This window comes from Micromys minutus, assembly GCF_963924665.1.
Source record: "Micromys minutus genome assembly, chromosome: 26".
Classification (NCBI taxonomy): domain Eukaryota; kingdom Metazoa; phylum Chordata; class Mammalia; order Rodentia; family Muridae; genus Micromys; species Micromys minutus.
The window spans coordinates 18,101,845-18,122,151 of NC_137961.1; the positions used below are offsets into that span (position 1 = coordinate 18,101,845).

General features: G+C 43.0%; 1 protein-coding gene across 1 annotated transcript in view; it reads left to right on the forward strand.

The window, feature by feature from the left end:
* Positions 1 to 11,471: 11,471 nt before the first annotated feature.
* RUNX1T1 (RUNX1 partner transcriptional co-repressor 1) overlaps positions 11,472 to 20,307 on the forward strand; it is a gene marked incomplete at both ends in the record, with an annotated part of 135,951 nt that continues 127,115 nt past the window's right edge. Inside the window, 5 exon segments of the mRNA XM_080938535.1 lie at positions 11,472 to 11,564; positions 11,566 to 11,587; positions 11,714 to 11,797; positions 11,800 to 11,855; position 11,857. Coding sequence (XP_080794661.1) covers positions 11,472 to 11,564; positions 11,566 to 11,587; positions 11,714 to 11,797; positions 11,800 to 11,855; position 11,857 — 256 coding nt within the window.

Here is a 20,307-nt window from a genome sequence, read left to right on the forward strand (position 1 = left end):
ATTACCAACGCTGGGAATACAATTTGTTCATAGAGAGCCCCAAAAGCAAGTTACATGAAATTCTCCAACAGAAGCAGGGGGAAACTGCTAGTGGTGGCTGAGTGTGGAATTATGAAAATGGAATTATGGCTTGCCATTCTTCATGTTTATCATATTCTATTTTTCACAAATGCAACAATAAATATTTTTTGTTAGGAAGAACTAATGTGGTAATTACAGATTTTCTTCAACTCAGGCAAACAGGAGGACTTTCTGGAAGAATAGAAAAATCACAGCTTGGAAGTCATTTAAACTTTAAGATCTGTAAGAAGGAATTTTAAAAGTGCTAATTAAATACTTGTTAACATTCTGTATAGGAATCCCTTCTTTTGTGAGAGGTGAATCACAGATCTCTAAAGAAGGTAATAAGCATGCCTCAGAAAGTTGTCTAGAAAGCCCTGCTTTTTTTTTTTTTTTTTAGGGAGGGTTTAATGCAAAACAAAAAGTATCCATACGTAACATCTTTGAATACAATAAAGCTGAAAATGGAAAGAACTTGGTATCTTTGCAACAATGAAAATTTAATGATATAAGAAACAAAGATACAATAGGAGAGGTATTGCAGCAAAGTTGTCTTTTTTTTTTTTTTCAGCATATTATTGTATGGTTTGTTTGTTGATCTAATGGCTTTGTAGTAGTGAGTAGGTATCTTGCTGAATAACTTTCTCTTAAGTTTTTGTTGTTGTATTGTTTTTGGTTTCGCTTAGTAAGCTAGTGTTGTATGCACAGAAGTGTGACCCTTCTGACTGTATTCTAATAGGAGGGCTTGGTTCCTCCCAGTCTCCTTAGATTGGCTGGAAAGAATGTATCAGTGCATCTTTCATTGTGTTTTGAATATTAAGTTATGTGTGCACCTCCATGACAGGGCTAAAGTAGCCAAATATATTATAGGCTTACTCTCCACTACTGTACAGCCTCAGCCAGCTGCTGCTCTCTTTGGGGCACCTAATATGTCTCATTTTCCTATGTCAGAGTTCACCACCAGCTCATGCCCCAGCTGCCTCTGTGGTTAACTCTCTGCTACAGATAGAGGAATTAGGAAGTAATTCGAGGACAAACACCCTAAAGAACACATCTTTATATTTTATACAGTTCAAGTCTTTCGAAGAGGAGACAAGTGGGATTAAAAACTATTCAGACTCATCCTCTCCCCCATCAGCTCAGGGGTGGATGCTTTCAGCTTCTGTTACTACAATTTATTTTTAAGCTTAGATTTAATGATATAGAAATATGATAGAAACCCAACCCAAGTAGAGGACTTTTTCTTAAAAGATGTATACAATAATTGATTCTTTGAAAAAACAACATAACTGCTAAGAAGTATGCAATAATTGATCTTTTAAAAATAAAAAATGTATAACTGATAACTGGCCAAAAGGAAGACCCTGTAATATCTATGGAAACCCATAGGACATGCTTTTTGTCTGACAAATATGATCGGATTCCTTGCAAGTGACTTTCCCTTGATTTAGCAGTTCAAAGTTTCAAATATAATTTCATATTTACATAGTCACAGTTTATGAGAAGAAAAAAACATGGCAGAATTTGTATTTTTATCCCCGCCCCAGCTCATACATTTTATATATACTATCTGAAAGTATTGCTAATTTAATTTCATCTTAAATTTAAAAATACAAGGTAAGAAGTTACATTGTTTTCCAAGAATCATTTCTGAGTAACACACCACTTTGTTAATTTTAACTAAAGATTGGTGTGTAATTCTAGAATCCAGATAACTCATTGGACAGAAGAGAATGCAGGTGACAGAGCACCAGTGTATCAATATGTTTTTGATTCCCTTAGGAACACACAGTAAGCTCTAACGTAATTTTTCATAGGAATGAATCACACTAACATGTACATTAAATTTTATATTTTAAGATTATTAATGCTGTTAAGACCTCTAAGTGTAGCAGGGGGGAAAAAAACCCTAGTGGAGAAATTACGATAGACTACATACCTTGATAAAATGAGGGAGATCTATGTAAAGAACATCATAATATCAAATACTAGTATCAAATATTAAGACAGTGTTATAATTCATTTGACAAATGTCCCAAGGAGAGGGCAGAATGTACAATGAGTGTTTTCTGAAAATGAATTGCTGGAAATGAGCAGAGTCTTTAGCATTGGAAGCCCAGCTGGGCGTGAAAGGGTGGGTGGGGGGTTTCACCCCCTGTTAAATATTTGAAACACCACTTAAAAAAATAAAACCACGAATGTCTTATCAGTTCTTATGGCATCAGGCTGACTCCTACTTGCATGTATTCACCCCTCTCTACAAAGATGAAATTTTAAAAAATGTTCACAGGACATTTTACATTGATTTAGACCAGTTGGAGTAAACATGGTTCAGTGTAGGATTTCAAACTGTTCCACTAAATACAATAACATTTGCAGCCGTGGCACCGTTCCATAATAATTTTAAAAGATTTCATTTTACTTATCATTGCAAGCCATTATCTGATCATATTTGACCTACATATTAATATTTTCATTACCATTCAAGCCCATTTTTTTGCTCTGTACAAATTGTCAGCACTCTTCACGGAGATGTTATTTATTTATTCTGGAAATATCTGGAATTCTTTCACCCTACGTTTTCCTTAGGGACTTTGTTCCTCCCTCTAAAGTATTGATATTAATATTTGGAGGACGGGAGCATATTCAGTAAAAGACGAGGGAGAGAAGGAGGTCTCTCTTAATGGTATACTGCAGAAGTAGAAAAACAAAGGGGGGAAAAGAAATGATAATTGTTTTCTCTAAGGCTATTATCTAATGCGAAAGCAAATAGTCAGTCTGGAAATCAGCTAACAGAAGGGGATTAGAGAGATCTGAGAGTGGCTTGATTTCTAGCAGAGCTGTCTCTGCAGCCGGTGATGAGACACAGGCAGGGCAGCTAGAAGCGCTCCAGATGGCCAGGGAAAGTGGTCGTCTTGGGTTACTGCAGGGCACTGGGGCGGCCAACACGTCCCGAGCCTGGGAGAGCATCCTTAGGGAGCCAGCCCCATCCATGTCCAGCCCGGACCAGAGAGGGCGAGGCCGGGGAGCCAGGCCTCCGGCCAGCCAGCGCACCCCTGCGAGCCGGGTCTGCCCATTGTTAACATATACTTGACCCCCCGTGACCCCCCTCCTGACACAGATGTCTTCCACCTACACCGTCCGACTAGCTTCCCTACCCCCCCTCACCCCCCGCACCTGGTCGCGGCCACGCCGCCGCCTCCCTCCCGAGCGGCCGCGGCGCCCCCGGGTGCGGGCGCGCGCCGCAGCCGACCTGGTGCGGGCGCTGTGGGCGCTGTGCGCTGCGCGCGGCGCTCCTGCTCCCCGGCGGACGCCCGGACGCCCTGCAGATAAATGCAGTCGCCTTCCTCGAGAGCGAGCGAGGGCGGGCGAGGCGGACGCAGACGCCGCCTGTGACAGTGGCAATCCCCTGCGCCCCACATCACATTTGTCTGCCACAGCAGCAACAACAGAGAGGAGCGGAGGGAGGGAGCGAGGCGGGAGGAGGAGGGGGAAAGCTGAGCTCGGCGCTCTCCGGGCTCCGCGTCGCAGCCTGCGTCTGCCTGGCGTCCGCCACCCTGGGCTCGTCGCCCCGCAGCTCGCTGTGCGAGGCGGCTGCCCGCGATCGGCAAGACTAGGCGGTCGGTCTCTGGGCGAGCGCGTGTGGGCGAGTGGCCACGGACATTCTGGCATCGCGAGGGAGGCGGCGCCGCGCCCTGGTCCTCTGGCCCCGCCGACCGGCACCGACCGCAGGAAGTTTTATTTGCAGCTGGGAGCCCGCGGCGGATGGTGGGACTCTCCAGCCCTGTGCAGTGTAAGTGCCAACGGGCGAGCTGGGTCGGCGGGCGGGCTGGAGAGCGGGTGGCTGGGACCGGCCCCGGGGCTGGTACTCTTAATTACTCTGCCGATGACCGTCAGCATCGTTCGGATTAATTGGACCGAGAAGGCTCTCTGGGCTGAACTTGACGCTCAACTAGAGTAGGACTGCGTAGCAGAGCAAAGAACATCGAGATTTCTGGAGTCTGCATTGACACTGAACTTCGCGGACCAGACTAGACAGCATTTGCCTCCGTGTTTTTTTTTTTTTTTTTTTTTTTTTTTTTTTGCTTTAGATTCTCCGCACTCTCTTTTTATTTTATTTTATTTTATTTTTTCATCAAAGGAGAACCTGTCTCCTTCGACTAAACAACAGGTCAATTGGTCCACGATGTGTTTGGCAGGTGGCTCCACACCCGCATTGTGGGTTTTTAAAACTGGAAGCGAAAGGCTTATTTTCATGGTGGACACTTTAGTCCTAGGAGCAAGATGAAGAATCCTAATTTGGTTCTGGGCTACAATTTGGGTAGGAGTCCGGTTAGCTGTACTCAGGAGCTGTGCGACCCGCCTGACAACTTTCTCTTACTCGGGTATCTGCTTTTTTTTTTTTTTTTTTTTTTTTTTTTGTTTTGTTTTGTTTTTGTTTTTTGTTTTAAATGGGAAACCCCACAAGGATGATCAGGCGGCTTCTCTAAGCTAAGTCTCCCGCCAGAAGCAAGTCCTGAGCTTCGTAGCCGGGGATACCTGGATAGCATCACCTTCACCGTATCTTAGTGCCTCGCTGGCTCAGTCACCCTGGCCTTCTAGGGTATTCCCATGACAGTCCAGACCCGGTGACGCCCGCCTGTTCCAAGCCTAGAGTACAATGTAGAGCCCAGTAGCTCCCGCCGGGAAGGAATCCAAACCCTAGCTGCAGCGGGAGAATTTCTTACATTTTCCAGAAATCCCTCAGGGGAGGTAACTGGGGCTAGCAGATTCCCGACCCCGCCGTTCACCATCCTCTGGGCGAATCTAGAAAGAAGGTCCAGGTTGGGTGGCACATTTACACCCTCTCCAGGGACAGACCTTGTCCTGACCCGGATGATTTAAGCAAAAAAAAAAAAAAAAAAGTTAGGTCTGCAAACTGCTCTTAAGGTCAGTTTCTGAAACTGTTTTCTTTTTTCTTTTCTTTTCTCCTTCTTTTTTTTTTTTTTTTTTTTTTTTTTTTTAAGGTCAGTTAAGCTTTGGAAAAGTTTTGAGTGTTATGATTCCGGGCAGTAGGATGTGAACCACGACTGTTACTAAAAATAGCTGCCTTCCCTCCTCCTCTTCCACTAAAGGCTGTTACAGCTTGGAGGATTTGGCCAGAGTCTTGGGACTCCTAGGCCTTCCTCACTCCTTTGCTAAAGGTAGCAGGAAAATCTCTGGCTTTAACTTTCCTTCAGGATTGGGCACCACAAATCCCAGTGTGCCCCAGCATGACTGGTGCCTCTTGGAAAAAAAGCGCAGAAAGACGCCTTAAAGGATTTATCTAGTATTCCCTGGGAATAGAGCATGAAGCCCAGCCAGGGAGGGAATACCAGGGGAGCTGGAGAGACCACTCCAGACCAACTTCATGTGCTTGATGTAACTCTGAGCCCTCTTGAATTTTTAACTTCCCTTCTCTTAATTAATCTGCCCAGGGCCTGTGTGTAAATGGCTGTCCACAGCTGCTGCAAATTGATTTATCTCCAGATAAAGGTCGGGTTGCTGACCAAAGCATTCTTTATACCTTCTGTGTGAACTAAAATGTGTTTTACAGGATTTCCTCCCTCCTAGCCTTCTTTTCATCATCTGTACCATTTTTTTAAGTGCCCTCTATGGTTCTTCTTATCATCTCCCTTCCTATAGACTAGAAGAAGAACTGGGTCTATGCCCAGGAAGTCCACACTCCCCAGAATACAAATTGATCAGCTTCTCTGTGATGAACTGTTTGTTAGCGTTAGCTCCCTAGTTTACTGCAACATTTTGCCTTGACCATGAAAGTCTTCTCCCTAGAAAGAACCAGCACATACCACTGTTTCTCAATCTTTCCTGGCCTCAGTCTGGGTGATGGTGTCAGTTGTAATGTGTCTAAACAAAAACACACCCTCAATGCTGTATTTCTCCATATCAGTCCTTAAAATGCTGTCTAGTTTTAGCATGATGGTGGCTGTCAATGAAAAGAGAGGTGATTATGCGATTTCATTTTCTCTTTAGTACTATTTTTGAAAGAGAGGGCCCATAGTTTCACATGATGTTAAGTAGAATCTCAGTTTGTTCCAGATTTTTCTTTTTATTTATTTATTTTGAATTTTCCAACCAGGCTGAGTGTCAGAGAGTTGACATCATATTGTATTCCACATTTGATGTTTTATTAATTTAATCTTTGGAAAGACAGAATTTGAACAAACCTTACCAAGGAATCATTCTTGGCACACAGAAATAGGATTTTAACTAAGCCCAGGCTATGGGAAGAACTTCCTAAACTTTGTATTAAAAACATTTGTTTAACCATTAATTAGAAACCTTGTAGCCTGCAGCCCCCTTTATTTGAAAAGCTAGATATGGGAGAATTTCCGTATGCAGTTTTTTGATGGTGTCTTATCAAATAAAAGCAGCAGACAGACACCTGGATTTCTCTCTAACGTTTGGACAGCTCAAAGCATCGCAGAAGTCTTTGAAATGGCATCTTCCTTTGTTGAGTACATCTCTTTCACCCACCAATACCTGCTAATGACTCGATTTTTGAAGTGGTCTTAGCAAGGACCTTCCTAATAATAAGTATTCTACCTTCAGTGCGATGTTGAGTTACAGAGGACTAACTGCTTTGCAATACTCACCCAATCTTTTTTTTTCTGAAAGAAGGGAAACGCTGCTCTTGCTGTTAGTATCAGTGAAGAGATTTCCCATCGAGGTGTTAGCCTAAATATTTTTGGGTAAACTCTTTCTAAATTCTAAAGAACCTCACAAATGTCAGGTGCGGTTATAATTTATTTTATTGTAGAGTATTGGCTTAGCTACCCCCTTTCTCTTTTTAAACACTGAAAAGAGATCACGAGAAAGAAATGCTTCCATGAAGAATGCTGGTCAGTGGTTGTCAGTTTAGACATTCTTCACTGTCAAATCCTGTTTCTCACTTCTTTGATATGAACATCAGCTGACAGGCCCTGAATGCAAAGCCTTCTTCATTGAGGTTTTATGCAGGCAACATAGCCCTTCATAGCAAAGCAGTCTGAAAATTTGGCACCTGCACAATTTGCATGTGAAAAAAAAAAAAAAAAACAAGTCAGTTGCATTTTGCTGGGGCCTATTACTGTAAGTTATGTAAGAGGGAAAGGCTATTCGTTTGCTGCTGTTTGGGCCTTTAGACGGTCTTTATTTTATGGATACCTTATTCATCGTATTGTGATCTTCAGTCTTTATTGACAGCAAAAGCAGAGTGACTTGAACATTTGTTTTTGCCATCATTTATTACGGAACGGAGTCATTTTGATCCACGGGCTTACAAAAGTCATTTAGATTCAGTTAAAAATTAAAAATGGAGCTTGGAAGAAGGGTTTGAGAGTGATCAATTAAAAGTTAAGTAAATGTGTACAACTGAGCTAAAAGGAGTGTCACTTGACAACAATCTAGGACTTAAATAGTTAGACTTTAGTACCCACTCAAAGTCCCCAGGAATACAGACAAACATTTCCAATTGCTAAACTTTGGGGGGGGGGTGCCGTTTCTCTGTTTCTCCTTGTATTTCTTGTTAAACTGCTTGTCACCTGTATGACCTTTCCAAAATTATATCTGACCCTTTTTATATAAACCAACAAGTAGATGTTAAATCAGCTACAAAAACCTTTGTGAACCCCAGACTATTATCCATCAAAGGGGGGCATTTTATCCAGTGTAAGCTATTTAGTATTATCTACAGAGACACCTTCCAACTTCACCTTTTTACAGCCATTAATATAAGAGTTCCTAAATTATGTTTAAAGAACAGTGAACATTTTATTAAAGCAAACATTAGTTCAGTTTAATGGAGGTAATTGTAAGTGATAAGACGGAGCAGGTTATCTCTGTGTTGTTTAAACAGAGGGAACTACTTTACACCGTTCCCAGCAGCCATCTGTGGAAGGGAAGGGGTTGCACCTGTCTGTCCACACTAATTATAGATTAAGGCCAAAAAGAAATGAAACTCGAGGAGGTTTTCAGCTAATGAAATCCATACTGACTTTATTGTAAGTGTGGTCTATGGAAAGAGGACGGTGGTTGAGTCAGGAATAGAGGAACTGCTATGTAGCTGCTAGGCACTTGGTCTGGGAGCACAATTCTGCTGCATTAACCTTTGCGATTAAACAAAAAAAAGAAAGGCCGCAACTTGGACATGGGTGGTAGCCTTTGTTTGGCGTCCATAGTTACAAGTTAGTGAGCAGCGGTGGGTTGAGGAGCTTAGACATGTGCAGCAAAGCAGCCTAAACGCCAGACATGTTTTCAGTCTGAAATGCAGATGAAGGGAGATCCTGTGTTACCTTCTGCATAGAAAGAGGGTTTTTTATTGTCATTATTATTATTATTATTTTGTAAATTAGAAAGCTTTTTTTTTTCTTTTTCTGCACTTTCAGCTTCACATCCATGAGAAATTAAGGTAAAATGAGTGAAGGATGCATCCTTCCAGGAAAGGTCACACGAATGTCTGCCACATCTGTTTATAGTAATTATGAACATAATTAACATAAGAATTACAAATGAAATAATGGCGAGCTGAGCAATGAGATATTATGGCATAGTGGTCATATGTTGGGATTCTCACATTATAGCACACTAGACTTCACATACTCAAAGAAAGAAAGAAAATGCTAGATTTTTATCTAAGTTGATGTTTCAAAACTTATCTGCCTGGGGCAGATGGACTTCTTGCTTTTACCAAAAAGGTAGCCCATGATTAAGAAAAGAACTCACTGAAGTTAAAATTTCCATTGAGCCAGGTTGTTAAGTTGTCTCTGATTATAAGTACCACTTTCTTTTGGATACTCAGTCTGTGATAAAGATTCTTGTTTACTATGTTGCCTTAGATTTTGTTTTGATTTTCTTGAAAAAACATCTTATTCTGTAGCCCAGGCTGGCCTAGAACCTACTACAGACTCTCAGGCTGGCTTGGAACTCATAGTGATCCTCCTGCATCAGTCTCCTGAGTGCTGAGATGGGGTGGTGGGATCACTACACTGACTTTGCTTTCTGTTGTTATTGTTTAGTTATTTGGTTTGGTTTGGTTTGGTTTTTGTTTTAATTGAAAGCGTTGGAGCAAATACTTGGTTTAGAAGGGTCATGGAGCGGGAAGGCAGTACCCCGAGTGGTACCAGCACTGTACTTTCACAAAACAAGAACATCTGTACTTTAGCTGATCTGCAGTTTTCTTTGTGCCTAATCTTTGAGATAGCTTTTAGAGGGGAAAAAAAAATGTCTGTTCAGAGGTTCAAAGTGGTAATTAGAACTTTTTTTTCATTTCTTGCATGTATTAACTTTATAAAAATACCAGGTTTCATTGTTACATTTCTGTGCATTTCTGCATGGTGCGGTTTTTTGTTAATACACTGTAACAGATCATGTACTGGGGGTAAAACAATGAGCCTTTGTATGTTGATTCTTTTCCCCCCTTTCCTGAGTTGTATTGGATGCCAAGGTGTTTGTATACAGTCTGCCCAACATGATGTAGAGACAGTGGCTGCTGCTGGATAGTGTGAGTGCACTTTTCTATCATAGTGAGAGAAAAGGCGAAGGGACGCCTTTTACAAGAGCCAACAGGACATTCTGAAAATTCATTATTAAATGTAACACGTGGAAGGCTGACAGATTTTTTTACCCCATTCAGAGCTTCCTTACCCCTGTCATGCAGCCTGCCAAGTGGTTTACTTCCTGCCCCGGGACCCTTCTCTAACCACTGAACCTGGTCACTTTGTGAAGATTTATGGAGAAATCTCACCTTGTTCCTGTGCAGTGATACAGCAGAGCTTTCCACATTATGGGATTACTGGGGGATTGGAGCAAAACTCCTTTTATCTGGTGTTCATTCTATGACAAGATTTTCACACATGCCCTTTTCCCAGCATGCCCAGCTTTCTTCACTTTTTGTTACCTTATCAAATTTCCCTTGATTCTTTTCTTGGGGTGTGAGCGTGTGTGTGTGTGTGTGTGTGTGTGTGTGTGTGTGTGTGTGTGTGTGTCCACTGTGCATAAGACAGGTTATGTTGTTTTAGGCTAGGTGCTCTGCAGGGTACTTGAAGAAACAAAGCCCCTCTTAAAATATGCCTCTTGCTCTTCTCTTTCTCAGCTCACTGGTCCCCCTTCTCAGTTCCTGCCCCACCCTGTTAACTTCTACTGACTTTTCATGTATAAACTATTTCATGACCCCAAGTTTCACAGCAGTTGTGGCTGCAAGTGTGTGTGCCGTGACAACAGTCTGTGGCTTATTGGACTATGTCTCCATAAACAGGAAAGGTTTCTTAACCAAGCATTATGACCAAGAAGCACAACACAGCCAGCCCCCCCCCCCCCCCCCCATGAGAAGACCTCCTTTGCTACATTATCCGCACTCCATTAAGGACCTGATCCGATGTTCAGATTGTCTGAAGGGTGCATTTAAAAGTGAAAAGGGGCTCCCTAGGGACTACTCAGGTGTATCCCTCTCCTGACCCTGCTGGGGTAGAGGAGGATGAACCCTGGCCTACTGACAGAGCATTAGCCCCTGCTTGTTCTGATTGATTCTCAGGCTCTGGGTGGGTGAGGAGCTGTGAGGCAGCTCAAGCCAAGATTGATTGCCTCAATTTCGAATTCCCACCTCCCAAACAGACTTTCAGAGCTAAGCAGAAGGAAGCTCCTACCCCAACACGACTTCTAGAGGTGGTGCAGGTGTCTTAGTCACCTGTAGTCACCAATCACAAGTGGTCCTCCTTATCACAGTGACGCTGGCTGCCCTGCATCTTTGGCCAGGACACATTCAAAGCCTGAAGAGAGTTGGGGTGGGGGGAGTTGTGTCTCTCGGTACCTCCCTTGCATCTATGTGTGGGGGTGAGTGGGGGCTGGGTTTTAGTATATGGGGTCAACACTGAAAGAGACAGCTCCCACCGCCTCTCCCACCTGGCAGACTGCAACACTGTTGTGTTGGCACACTAGATTTGTTTTGCAAATTATGCGTCTTTGGATGGCTTTGAGATGGTGAAGGTGTCACTGAGAAAACCACCAAGAGAGAGCTCTTGATCCCGCTGACCTTGACAGAACCTCTGGAGCCACGGGACTAGCAAATCCAAATATTTGGGAGGTGGGGCTGATGCAGGGGCACGGGTTACCCTGAAACCACCTCCCAGCCTCTCTGGGTAGCTGTCCTCTAGCTCTGACCCCATCCCAAGCGGGTCCCCGCCCCTGAATCCCTTCCCTGTCTCCCCCGCCTGCCTGCATCTCCTCCCTCCCTCTCTTCCCTCTCTCTCCCACTTTTCCTCCCTCTCCCCTCCGTCTCGCACGCACCCTCTGTTTATTTTCCTGCCTCCATCTGGGCCCTGCTGATATTGTAATCACCCTGATGCACGTTGGCTCCTCTCCTCTCCCTCCCGCGCGCACACACTCACTCACACACAATGTGCCATCCCGACCAGCCCTTTACTTCTGATAAGCTCCGATGTGTGTTTAATGAATACAAAGCGGCGGTGTGGGGGCCGCGCGGCCGGCCGCCTCGCGCGCTCGCCGCCGGAAGGTAATCTTCGCGGCCGGGCTGGGGGCGGCGGGGCGGGGCGCGGCGTGGGGGCGGCCCCCCAACGATCCGGAGCAGATAAGAGCCAGGGAAGTGAAGATGTAACCTGTTATCGGGAGCTCCTCTTAGCTGCCAGAGGGAATTTACATTTAAAGATTACAGAGGGAGAGGGAGTGGATCTGCCTTTTGTTGTGTTGGGTGAGGAGGAGGCAGCGGCCCTGGCCTCCCTGCTATCTCCCATCACCTCGGCTATCCAGACGGGGACTCTCGGAGGTGAGATTACGGAGGGCCTTATCTTTAATTGGGTTTAGTGTTGCCAGTCTGAATAGGTTTAAAGAGACTCGATAAAGGGGGAACAATAGATTATTTGTTGATCGGACGCTGGAGCCCTCAGATGTAAAGGAGAGAGGAAGAACTCTTAACAACTTGATTAGCTCTATTTTATTTTGATTTTTGGGGTGACAGGGCTTCTCTTGGTAAAAGGAGGAAGGATTAGGGAACTTGGGTGCGATTTGAATGACTTAGAGTCATTGAATAATGACTTATTCCAGCGCTTGTGCACCTGCCTTATTTTAAAGGTGCCCGCCTCACCTTCTCTCTTGAGGGTTAATCAAGTGAGTGATGGGCTTTTGAGTGTTGGGCATCTATGTTTGCTTTTTGTGTGGCTTGTTTTGAGCAGGGGATGAACTGATGCTTTGGATCCTGGAAAGAGCCTGAAAAGCTAATGAAACCCCATTTTTAATATGGAAGGAAGAGAATGGTAGATCATGGGTCAACTCTGGCTAGAGGGTTGAGGAACATTAGTCTAGGTCTGGTAGAGATACTATATTTTGTATTTGAACCATACCCTCTTTTGCTTGAAATCAGCGTGGGGGGGGGGGGAATGAAGTAAATTTTCACTTAACTTATGAATGTATTTCAGAATTTTATGAGATAAACTTTAGAAGGTTCTTAGAAGGGATGAAAGAAGACACACACACACACACACACACACACACACACAAATAAAAAAAAACCCGATAGCTTCTGCCTCCTAACCATTGTTGAGATAGGTGTTTTCATAGGTAGGTAGATGTGAGCCAGTAACTAAAAGCCTAATTAACATTTGTTTAAAGCCAGAGGGACATGTTTCCTTGTTGACAGTAGCAGATCGATGGATGGGGGAGACAATAAGTCCCATTATTCTACTTCCATTGACTGAACATACTGACATTTGCTTTTGCCTCAGTGACCATGACCAAACACTGAAAGTCCCTGGCTGACTGTTCAGAGTGGCACCTAGATTACTGAGTGTCTTTTTCTACCTTATAACCCAGGCAGAAGGAGAAAGTTTAGCCTCTTGTCCTTCAGAAGGAGGGTAGTCTTTTTGGCTAAGGAACTGTCAGATGGCATGCTTTGGGAAGATCAGTCATTTTCCTCAGAACTGAATATTACATAGAAACTTATGGTTATTCAAAATCTGGGGAAGCAACTTAGCAATCTTTAGTATTTACATACATGAACACCCATTTCCAAGATTTCCTCTTGCTCTCTCTGAAGATCTTTACAGCAGGTGGCCAGCTTGTGTTTGGGTGATAACCATTTTGTTCCAGGCTAGGGTACTCAAGCAGCTAAGCCTGTGTCTTAGAACACAGTGTTCAGAGTCTCTCTGGACACAGGAACTGAGCAGTTTCTTTGATGGATGAAACGAGGAATGAATAATATGTGTCTCTCCCATGTTCAGGTGTGTCCAGAAACGGTGATGTGGGTTTTTTATGGTTTCCAAGCAGATGCAGACAGAATATAATTTGCTGTCCTATTGTTGTCTGACATTTTTCACACTTTGCATAGTCTTTACATAATAAAATCAGGTATTAGGTAGACACCAAGTCCAAGAAATGGGAACCACACCACAGTCAGTATGGAATAAAGCTAGAAGAGACTAAACATAGTTTTTTAAAAGTTTAATGGCGATGACTTATACATACTGCACAGTGACTATTTCCATGGAGCCGCGAACTGATGCCCTTGGCAGCATTTTTTTTTTTTTTAGAACAAAACTAGTCTTTTAGACCATTTTCATGAAAATGTTAGGTTTCCATTTGATCAGCAGGTGCTGTGGAGATGAAAGCCATGTGTAAATTTTCAGCAGGCTAAAAGTGTCAATTCAGAAAGGGAAAGTGATAGGAGAAAATGCAATCAGTTTTTCTGTTTTCAATTTGTGCAGGATTTGAAGAGCTGTCTTGTTGAACTGCTACATCTGCTCCAATATGAATATTGAGCTACTTCCACTAAAAATAACAACCTATAATTTGGAAGCTACTGCAGCCTTTTGTTAATGCGAATGGGTTATTTAAAAACAAAACAAAATAAAAATAAAAATAAAAAAAGGACAATTTTCTGTTCTGACAGCCTCTTGCCTAATGTGCATTTTCGTGTGCTGGTCCTTTCATCCTCGGAGGAGAAATGATGTTAGGCAATTAGGGCCTCATCTTGTTTTGGCTGTGAAAAGAGGTTCCTCTAGGTAGAAAATCCTGATAATAGAAAAAGGTAACGAGCAACACAAAATCTCTTTCAAAGTAATCGTTCAAAGCATGTTTATTTACAATGGGGTGGTTATTCCTTACATTCTCTAATGGTACCTCTCCCCCCCTTTTTTTAACTTACCAGCAACTACTGTGAGAAAGTTAACTCTATTCCTTTGCATACTGAGCACTCTGTGGTGTAGCCCACCTTTAATATACCTCCAAATGTAAGTTTAAACTAATCAGGGATATTTTCCCTAACAGGGCTTTCAAATAATTTTTTTTCATGCTTAAATAAAATGATTGAATTATGCTTGAGTGCTTGCATACAAAGACTTTGGCCTCCACAGTACTGCTAATCAAATAAGTTTTATGGACCACATTAGGGGAAAAATTGGATGTATTTTACTGGTGACATTTCGAGGAAAGACGTGTTCTTTAAATGCATCTAGTATTAATTAAAAAGAAAACTGCAGAATATATTTAAAAGAACCATAATAAAAAATGCCTCATCCATATAATAAGAATGACCCGTGACACTACCTACATGTAATATAGGCGTAGACGTTGAAGGCAGAAGAAGACAAGTGGATCAGGTTACGTATTGATTCAAGGATTGATTGCACTTGGTGTGACTTGTGGCTAAAGTCATTTGTCCAGGGTGAGACCAGATCACTGCCGAGGATCAATTAGCTGTGTAGCTTGTGGCTTCGCACTTGAGTGACAAGACGCGTTCCAAACAGATGAACTCAGAGGAGCTCAGCAAAGGATAAAGGGATGGCAGAGACTTTGGCACATGGACATGTTGATTTGCAAATCTAGCATTTGTGTTGGTATTTGTAAACACAGTAGTTCCTCAGACACATCGGGCCTCGATGCAAACTGATGGTACACGGTTGAAGGTGTTATTATATGAATGACTTTGGGGACTGCATTAGGCAAAGAGCATTATCTGGAGGGGTGTCACTTCCGATCTGAAACCCAATGAACAGCCCAGGATTGGGTGTTCTGGCACATTATCAAGTAAATTTAGTACCGTATGGGCATGTTCTTTGGTACATTTTGCCACTTTCAAGGAAAGAGCCTGAGCCAAGCATGCTGGTTTATACCTGTAATCTCAGCACGTGGAAGAAGGGAGATTAGATGTTCAGAGTCATCGTTGGCTGCACAGTCTGAAACTGTCTTACCATCTTTCCTCTGAGAGAGGGAGAGAGGGAGGGGGAAGGAAAAGGGAGAGGAGGAGAAAGGGAGGGAAGGAAGAGACAGAGAAATGGAGAAAGAAAGAGAGCAAGAATGAAAAACAAGAGAGGCTATATCAAAAGCGCATTAACAAACACAGTCAGTCCTATTGGTTAGAAGGCTTGGTGTCAGAGCCACAGTACTTTAAGCCTCAAAAGAAAAGAGTTTCCAGGATATTTTCAGAGTTTTGGGATGGTACCAGGTTCTTCTATCAGATCCACCGGCAAAGTGATGTTCCGTGGTTGAAGTTTACGGCATGGTGCCTTCCTGTTTGCAAAAAGTTTTAAACCGTTTTCATTGCTTAAAAACAGTAACACTTTCATCGACAAGGCTTAAAATTCCATTCTACAAAGCTGGCTGCATACCCTAGATTTTACCCCCAGCTTAACATAGACTGGGTGTGGAATACCCACGTTGTAATTTCAATTTGTGACATTTTCTGTATTGTGACTTGTAACACATAGAGGAATGACGTCGTTTGCTTTTGTGGTTGTTGTTTTGGCCAAAGCCTCAGGACAAAGCAATATTTGGCTGAATATCTTAAGAATATAGACATTGTGAAAGAGAAATATGAAGAACACAGATGTAAATTTACCAGTGAGTTTTCACCATCTACATGCAGTAAATGCCTTGGAAAAAGTGATTGATTGGCCTGGTAAATCTTTTAATATCTGAGGCAAAAACTACTTCAGAGTGAGCTGGGAGGTATCAGAGACTGCCACATAGTTGCCTTGGGATAAAGGCAAATAATCAACAGATGACAGAGACTTCCTGTGATCTTGCTCCTCACTTTCCCATAGGTTTTCATTGTAGACTTGAAGTGAATGATTAAGGAGCTTTTTTCGTTCTTCCTGTCAAAGAACCCATGTCTCAGACTAGCCACAGCTGCTTTTCTGGCTTTACTTTTGATCATACTTTTATTTCTTTATTTGAATTAATTAGTTAATTCGTTTTTTTTTTTTTTCTTTAGTCAAGGCTTCACTATATAACTGGCAGTCCTGAAACTCACTATGTAGATCAGAGTAACCTTGAACTCAGAGATCTGCCTGCCTCTGCCTCCTAGGTGCTTAGATTAAAGGTGTGCCTTACTATGCTTTTCTTTGACTTCCGGTTTTAAAGACTGAGGTTTCCCTGTTGTGCTGGAGTTCTGTTAGTTAGGGCCTTATTCTCTGAATGCCAACCTTTGAAGTTGCCTTAGCAGACACTGATTTACTTACTTACTCCACCTTGTGTCACACTGAGCAGGAGGCAACTGTTCCCTGCTATCATATCCAGGGATAGACCCAAATATGTGTCAGTGTGCATGTCACCATCTTTAAATGTGATGTCACTCATCTGCCCCATCTTATACTGCAGCTTGTGAGTAGCTTTTCTGTTCCTTTTTACTTTTTTGAGCTAACATTCTGGGACAGATGTTTGCTCATGGTCACAGCCTCTTCCTGCCCAGTCGGCTGCTTTATATCCTTATCCCTTGTTCTGTTATCTTAACATATGTTCTGTTTGACAGTTAAGAGGAAAAGGCATTGTTACAGAGTTTTGAATAAGGTAGCTCCATGTAGCTCAGATTTACCCCATATGTAGCCTAGGCTGGACTGCCTCAGTTACTTAAGACTTGGAGTTGGCTGTAGACATACACCATTCCCAGCTAGGAGAAGAAAGATTTACTAGCATCTTGTACTCTAGAGAAGTTAAGAGTGTAACTGGTTTCATATAGCACTTTATGTTAGAAAAAGGACCTCATGTGGATCTGTAGTGCCCTGAGAGGCCAAGGGATAGATGTCCTTTCAGTTTTGCCTGACTTTGTTGGTAGGTTAAGAGTTATCCCAGTTTTCAGATGAATTCCTCAGAGATAAGATAAGGCTGTCTGCTATGTGAATGGCTGATACCAGGAATGGGTTTGGGGCTTTATATACAAGCATACTGTGTATGGTTGACAATGGGTTTGAGGGGCGCTATTTGTCTTTATATTGATGGGAGATGCATTATAGTAGGGTCCACTGGCTCTCCTCCTACCTGCAGAAAGAGAAAAAGCACTGGAAAGAGGGAGCTAGGCTTTCAGAGCCATCTTGGACATTAGGTGACTGTGTGGAGTGTTAGTCATTACCTTCCCCTTTTCAGGGACAGTAAAGGAGAATGGATCAGTTTATGAAAGTAAGGAGGAGCATCTGTCAAAAGGAGATAGGCTTCATGCTCTTCCTTCACAGTCACTGGGCAAGACAGTGGCCGTGTACAGGACCGAAGACTGAAGTATGGATGGAGATTGGATGTGATTAGCAGGCATCCATATTCCATACCTCAAAGCTTGGATGTGAGTCACTTGGGACATGTAGAAAATAGCCTCTTTAAGTAACATTGTGGGCTGGAACTGATACTTAACTGTTTAAATACGTCTTAAAACCTGAAAACTTGACCACATGCTTTGTCTAAAAAATTAAAAAAATGTAGTGATTACCATCAGCATGTTGATTAGGATTTGTTGCCTGCTGTACTGGCTGGTTTTGTGTCAACTCGACATAAGCTGCAGTTATCACAGAGAAAGGAGCCTCAGTTGAGGAAGTGCCTCCATGAGATCCAGCTGTAAGGCATTTTCTGAACTAATGATCAAGGGGGGAGGGCCCCGCCCATTGTGGGTGGAGCCATCCCTCGCCCAGCCCATTGTGGGTGGTACCATTCCTGGGCTGGTAGACCTGGGTTCTATAAGAAAGCGAGCTGAGCAAGCCAGGGGAAGCAAGCCAGTAAGTGACATCCTTCCATGGCCTCTGCATCAGTTCCTGCTTCCTAACCTGCTTGAGTTCCAGTCCTGACTTCCTTTGGTGATGAACAGCTATATAGAAGTGTGAGGTGAATAAACTCTTTCCTCCCCAACTTGCTTCTCCATGATATTTTGTGCAGGAATAGAAACCCTAGAAACCCTGACTAAGAAAAATTGGTATCAGGAGTGGTGTATTATTGTGACAACCTGATCATGTTTTGGGGAGGACTGTGGAAGGACTTTGGTACTTTGAGCTAGAAGAGCCATTGGGATATTAAGAACTCTGTGGGATGTTCTGTAAGAGCTTGGAAGATAATGTTGAGAACAGTGCAGAAGATGGAGGCCTGGCTTGTGAAATTTCAGAGGGAAGATTAAAGACTCTTTGATCAGGGCTGTTGCTGCTTTGGTTGTGAAGATTCTGCTTTTGGTTAGCTGGGGCTGAAGAATCAACTGTGATTAACAAGATATGAGAAATACTAAAGCAAGACCTTTGCATTACTGGGACTATTGATGCTGGTCAGCTGGAGCTCAGAAATTAGTGGTGATTAAGAAGAGACCAGCATCACTGAGGTGAAACCTTCTGGGAACTGTTTTGTGAGAGCACAAAGAGGTTGTGTTCCAGAGATAGCCAAGGTTGTACCTCATGCTGTGGCTGGACTTGGTAATTTGTGAGTCACCCAGGTAGTACTGGTTTTGAAGGAATGAAGGGGTCATAAAGAGCAGCTGAGGCTCGGCACTGTGAGAGGCCATGGAAGGCCATTGGTGAAGGTGCATCCTCAGTGGCACTTAGTGCTCCAGGACTGACAGTGGTGTTTTGGAGATGCCAGTACCATTAGATGACCACCAAGAACAGCAGCGACAGTGGAGAACAGGCAGCTGGAGCCTAGAAGACAAAGTGTGTGCTACAAAGGGCAGAGCTGGAGAAGTGACCCAAGCCCTTGGAGGAGCCCAGAAGTTCGTAAATGGATTCCCAGATACTGGATGGCTAGAGATTGCTTTGACTGTGACTGTGCCCTGATAGCTTTCCCTCTTGATGGAAGAACTGGAGCCTACAGTTTAGAGACTTTAAATTGTAAAAAAGATTGCAATTTTTAAATGTAAGAATTGGTAAAGACTGTGGGATTCTTAAGGTTATCTAGATCTTGGGGATGAACAAGAAAGTAAGGGTTGAAGCTTAATATTGATTTGTTTGTGTGTCAAGGTGACAAGGGGTCAATTGTACTGGTTGGTTTTGTGTCAACTTGGCACAAGCTGCAGTTATCACAGAGAAAGGAGCCTAAGTTGAGGATATGCCTCCATGAGATCTGGCTGTAAGGCATTTTCTTAGCTGGTGGTCAAGGGGGGAGGGCCCAGCCCATTGTAGATGGTGCCATCCCTGGGCTGGTAGACCTGGGTTCTATGAGAGGACAGGCTGAGCAAGCCAGGGGAAGCAAGCCAGTAAGTGACATCCCTCCATGGCCTCTGCATCAGCTCCTGCTTCCTGACCTGCTTGAGTTCTAGTCCTGACTTCCTCTGGTGATGAGCAGCAATGTGGAAGTATAAGCTGAATAAACCCTTTCCTCCCCAACTTGCTTCTTGGTCATGATATTTTGTGCAGGAATAGAAACCCTGACTAAGGCACCTACTTATAAAAATCAATGGACATCGAAGTACAGATACTTGGAGCTTGTCATTTGTATTTTTAATTTGTAAAATTGCTAATCATAAAGCAGGATTAGGTTTCTTTGACAAGTAGGAACAATTGCATTTGTTGGGTAGGATTAAGGTGAATACTTTGCTATCATCCAGGAAACTTTTGCTATTTGCTAAGAGTTCATTGGTTGGTAGGGCTTGAGAAAATGGCCCCTTTCAATTTGTATCACAAATGGAAGTCATGGGAGTCACTTACTTCATAGGCCATTGGATATTTTTCACTGGTGTTCAAAGTTCAGTGCGAGACTAAATGGAAACTCCTTGTCATAAAGGAAAATATCTTTGAAATAGAGATGCAGTGAGTTCTTCCTTAAAACTTGGCCCATTGGTTTGGATGAAGTGTAAGGATATATTAGACAACATATTCCTAGAAGATATCATGGAAAACTATAAAGGAGTTGAGGAACTGGCAATCTACTGATAATATGAGGGGAAACATGGAAGAGTAGGGGAGGAAAGCAATGTGTTCTGGTGACAAGGTAGTGGAAGTGGTTGGTTGTGAGATTTTTTTATGAAGAGTGTTTGGGGGTTGGGAG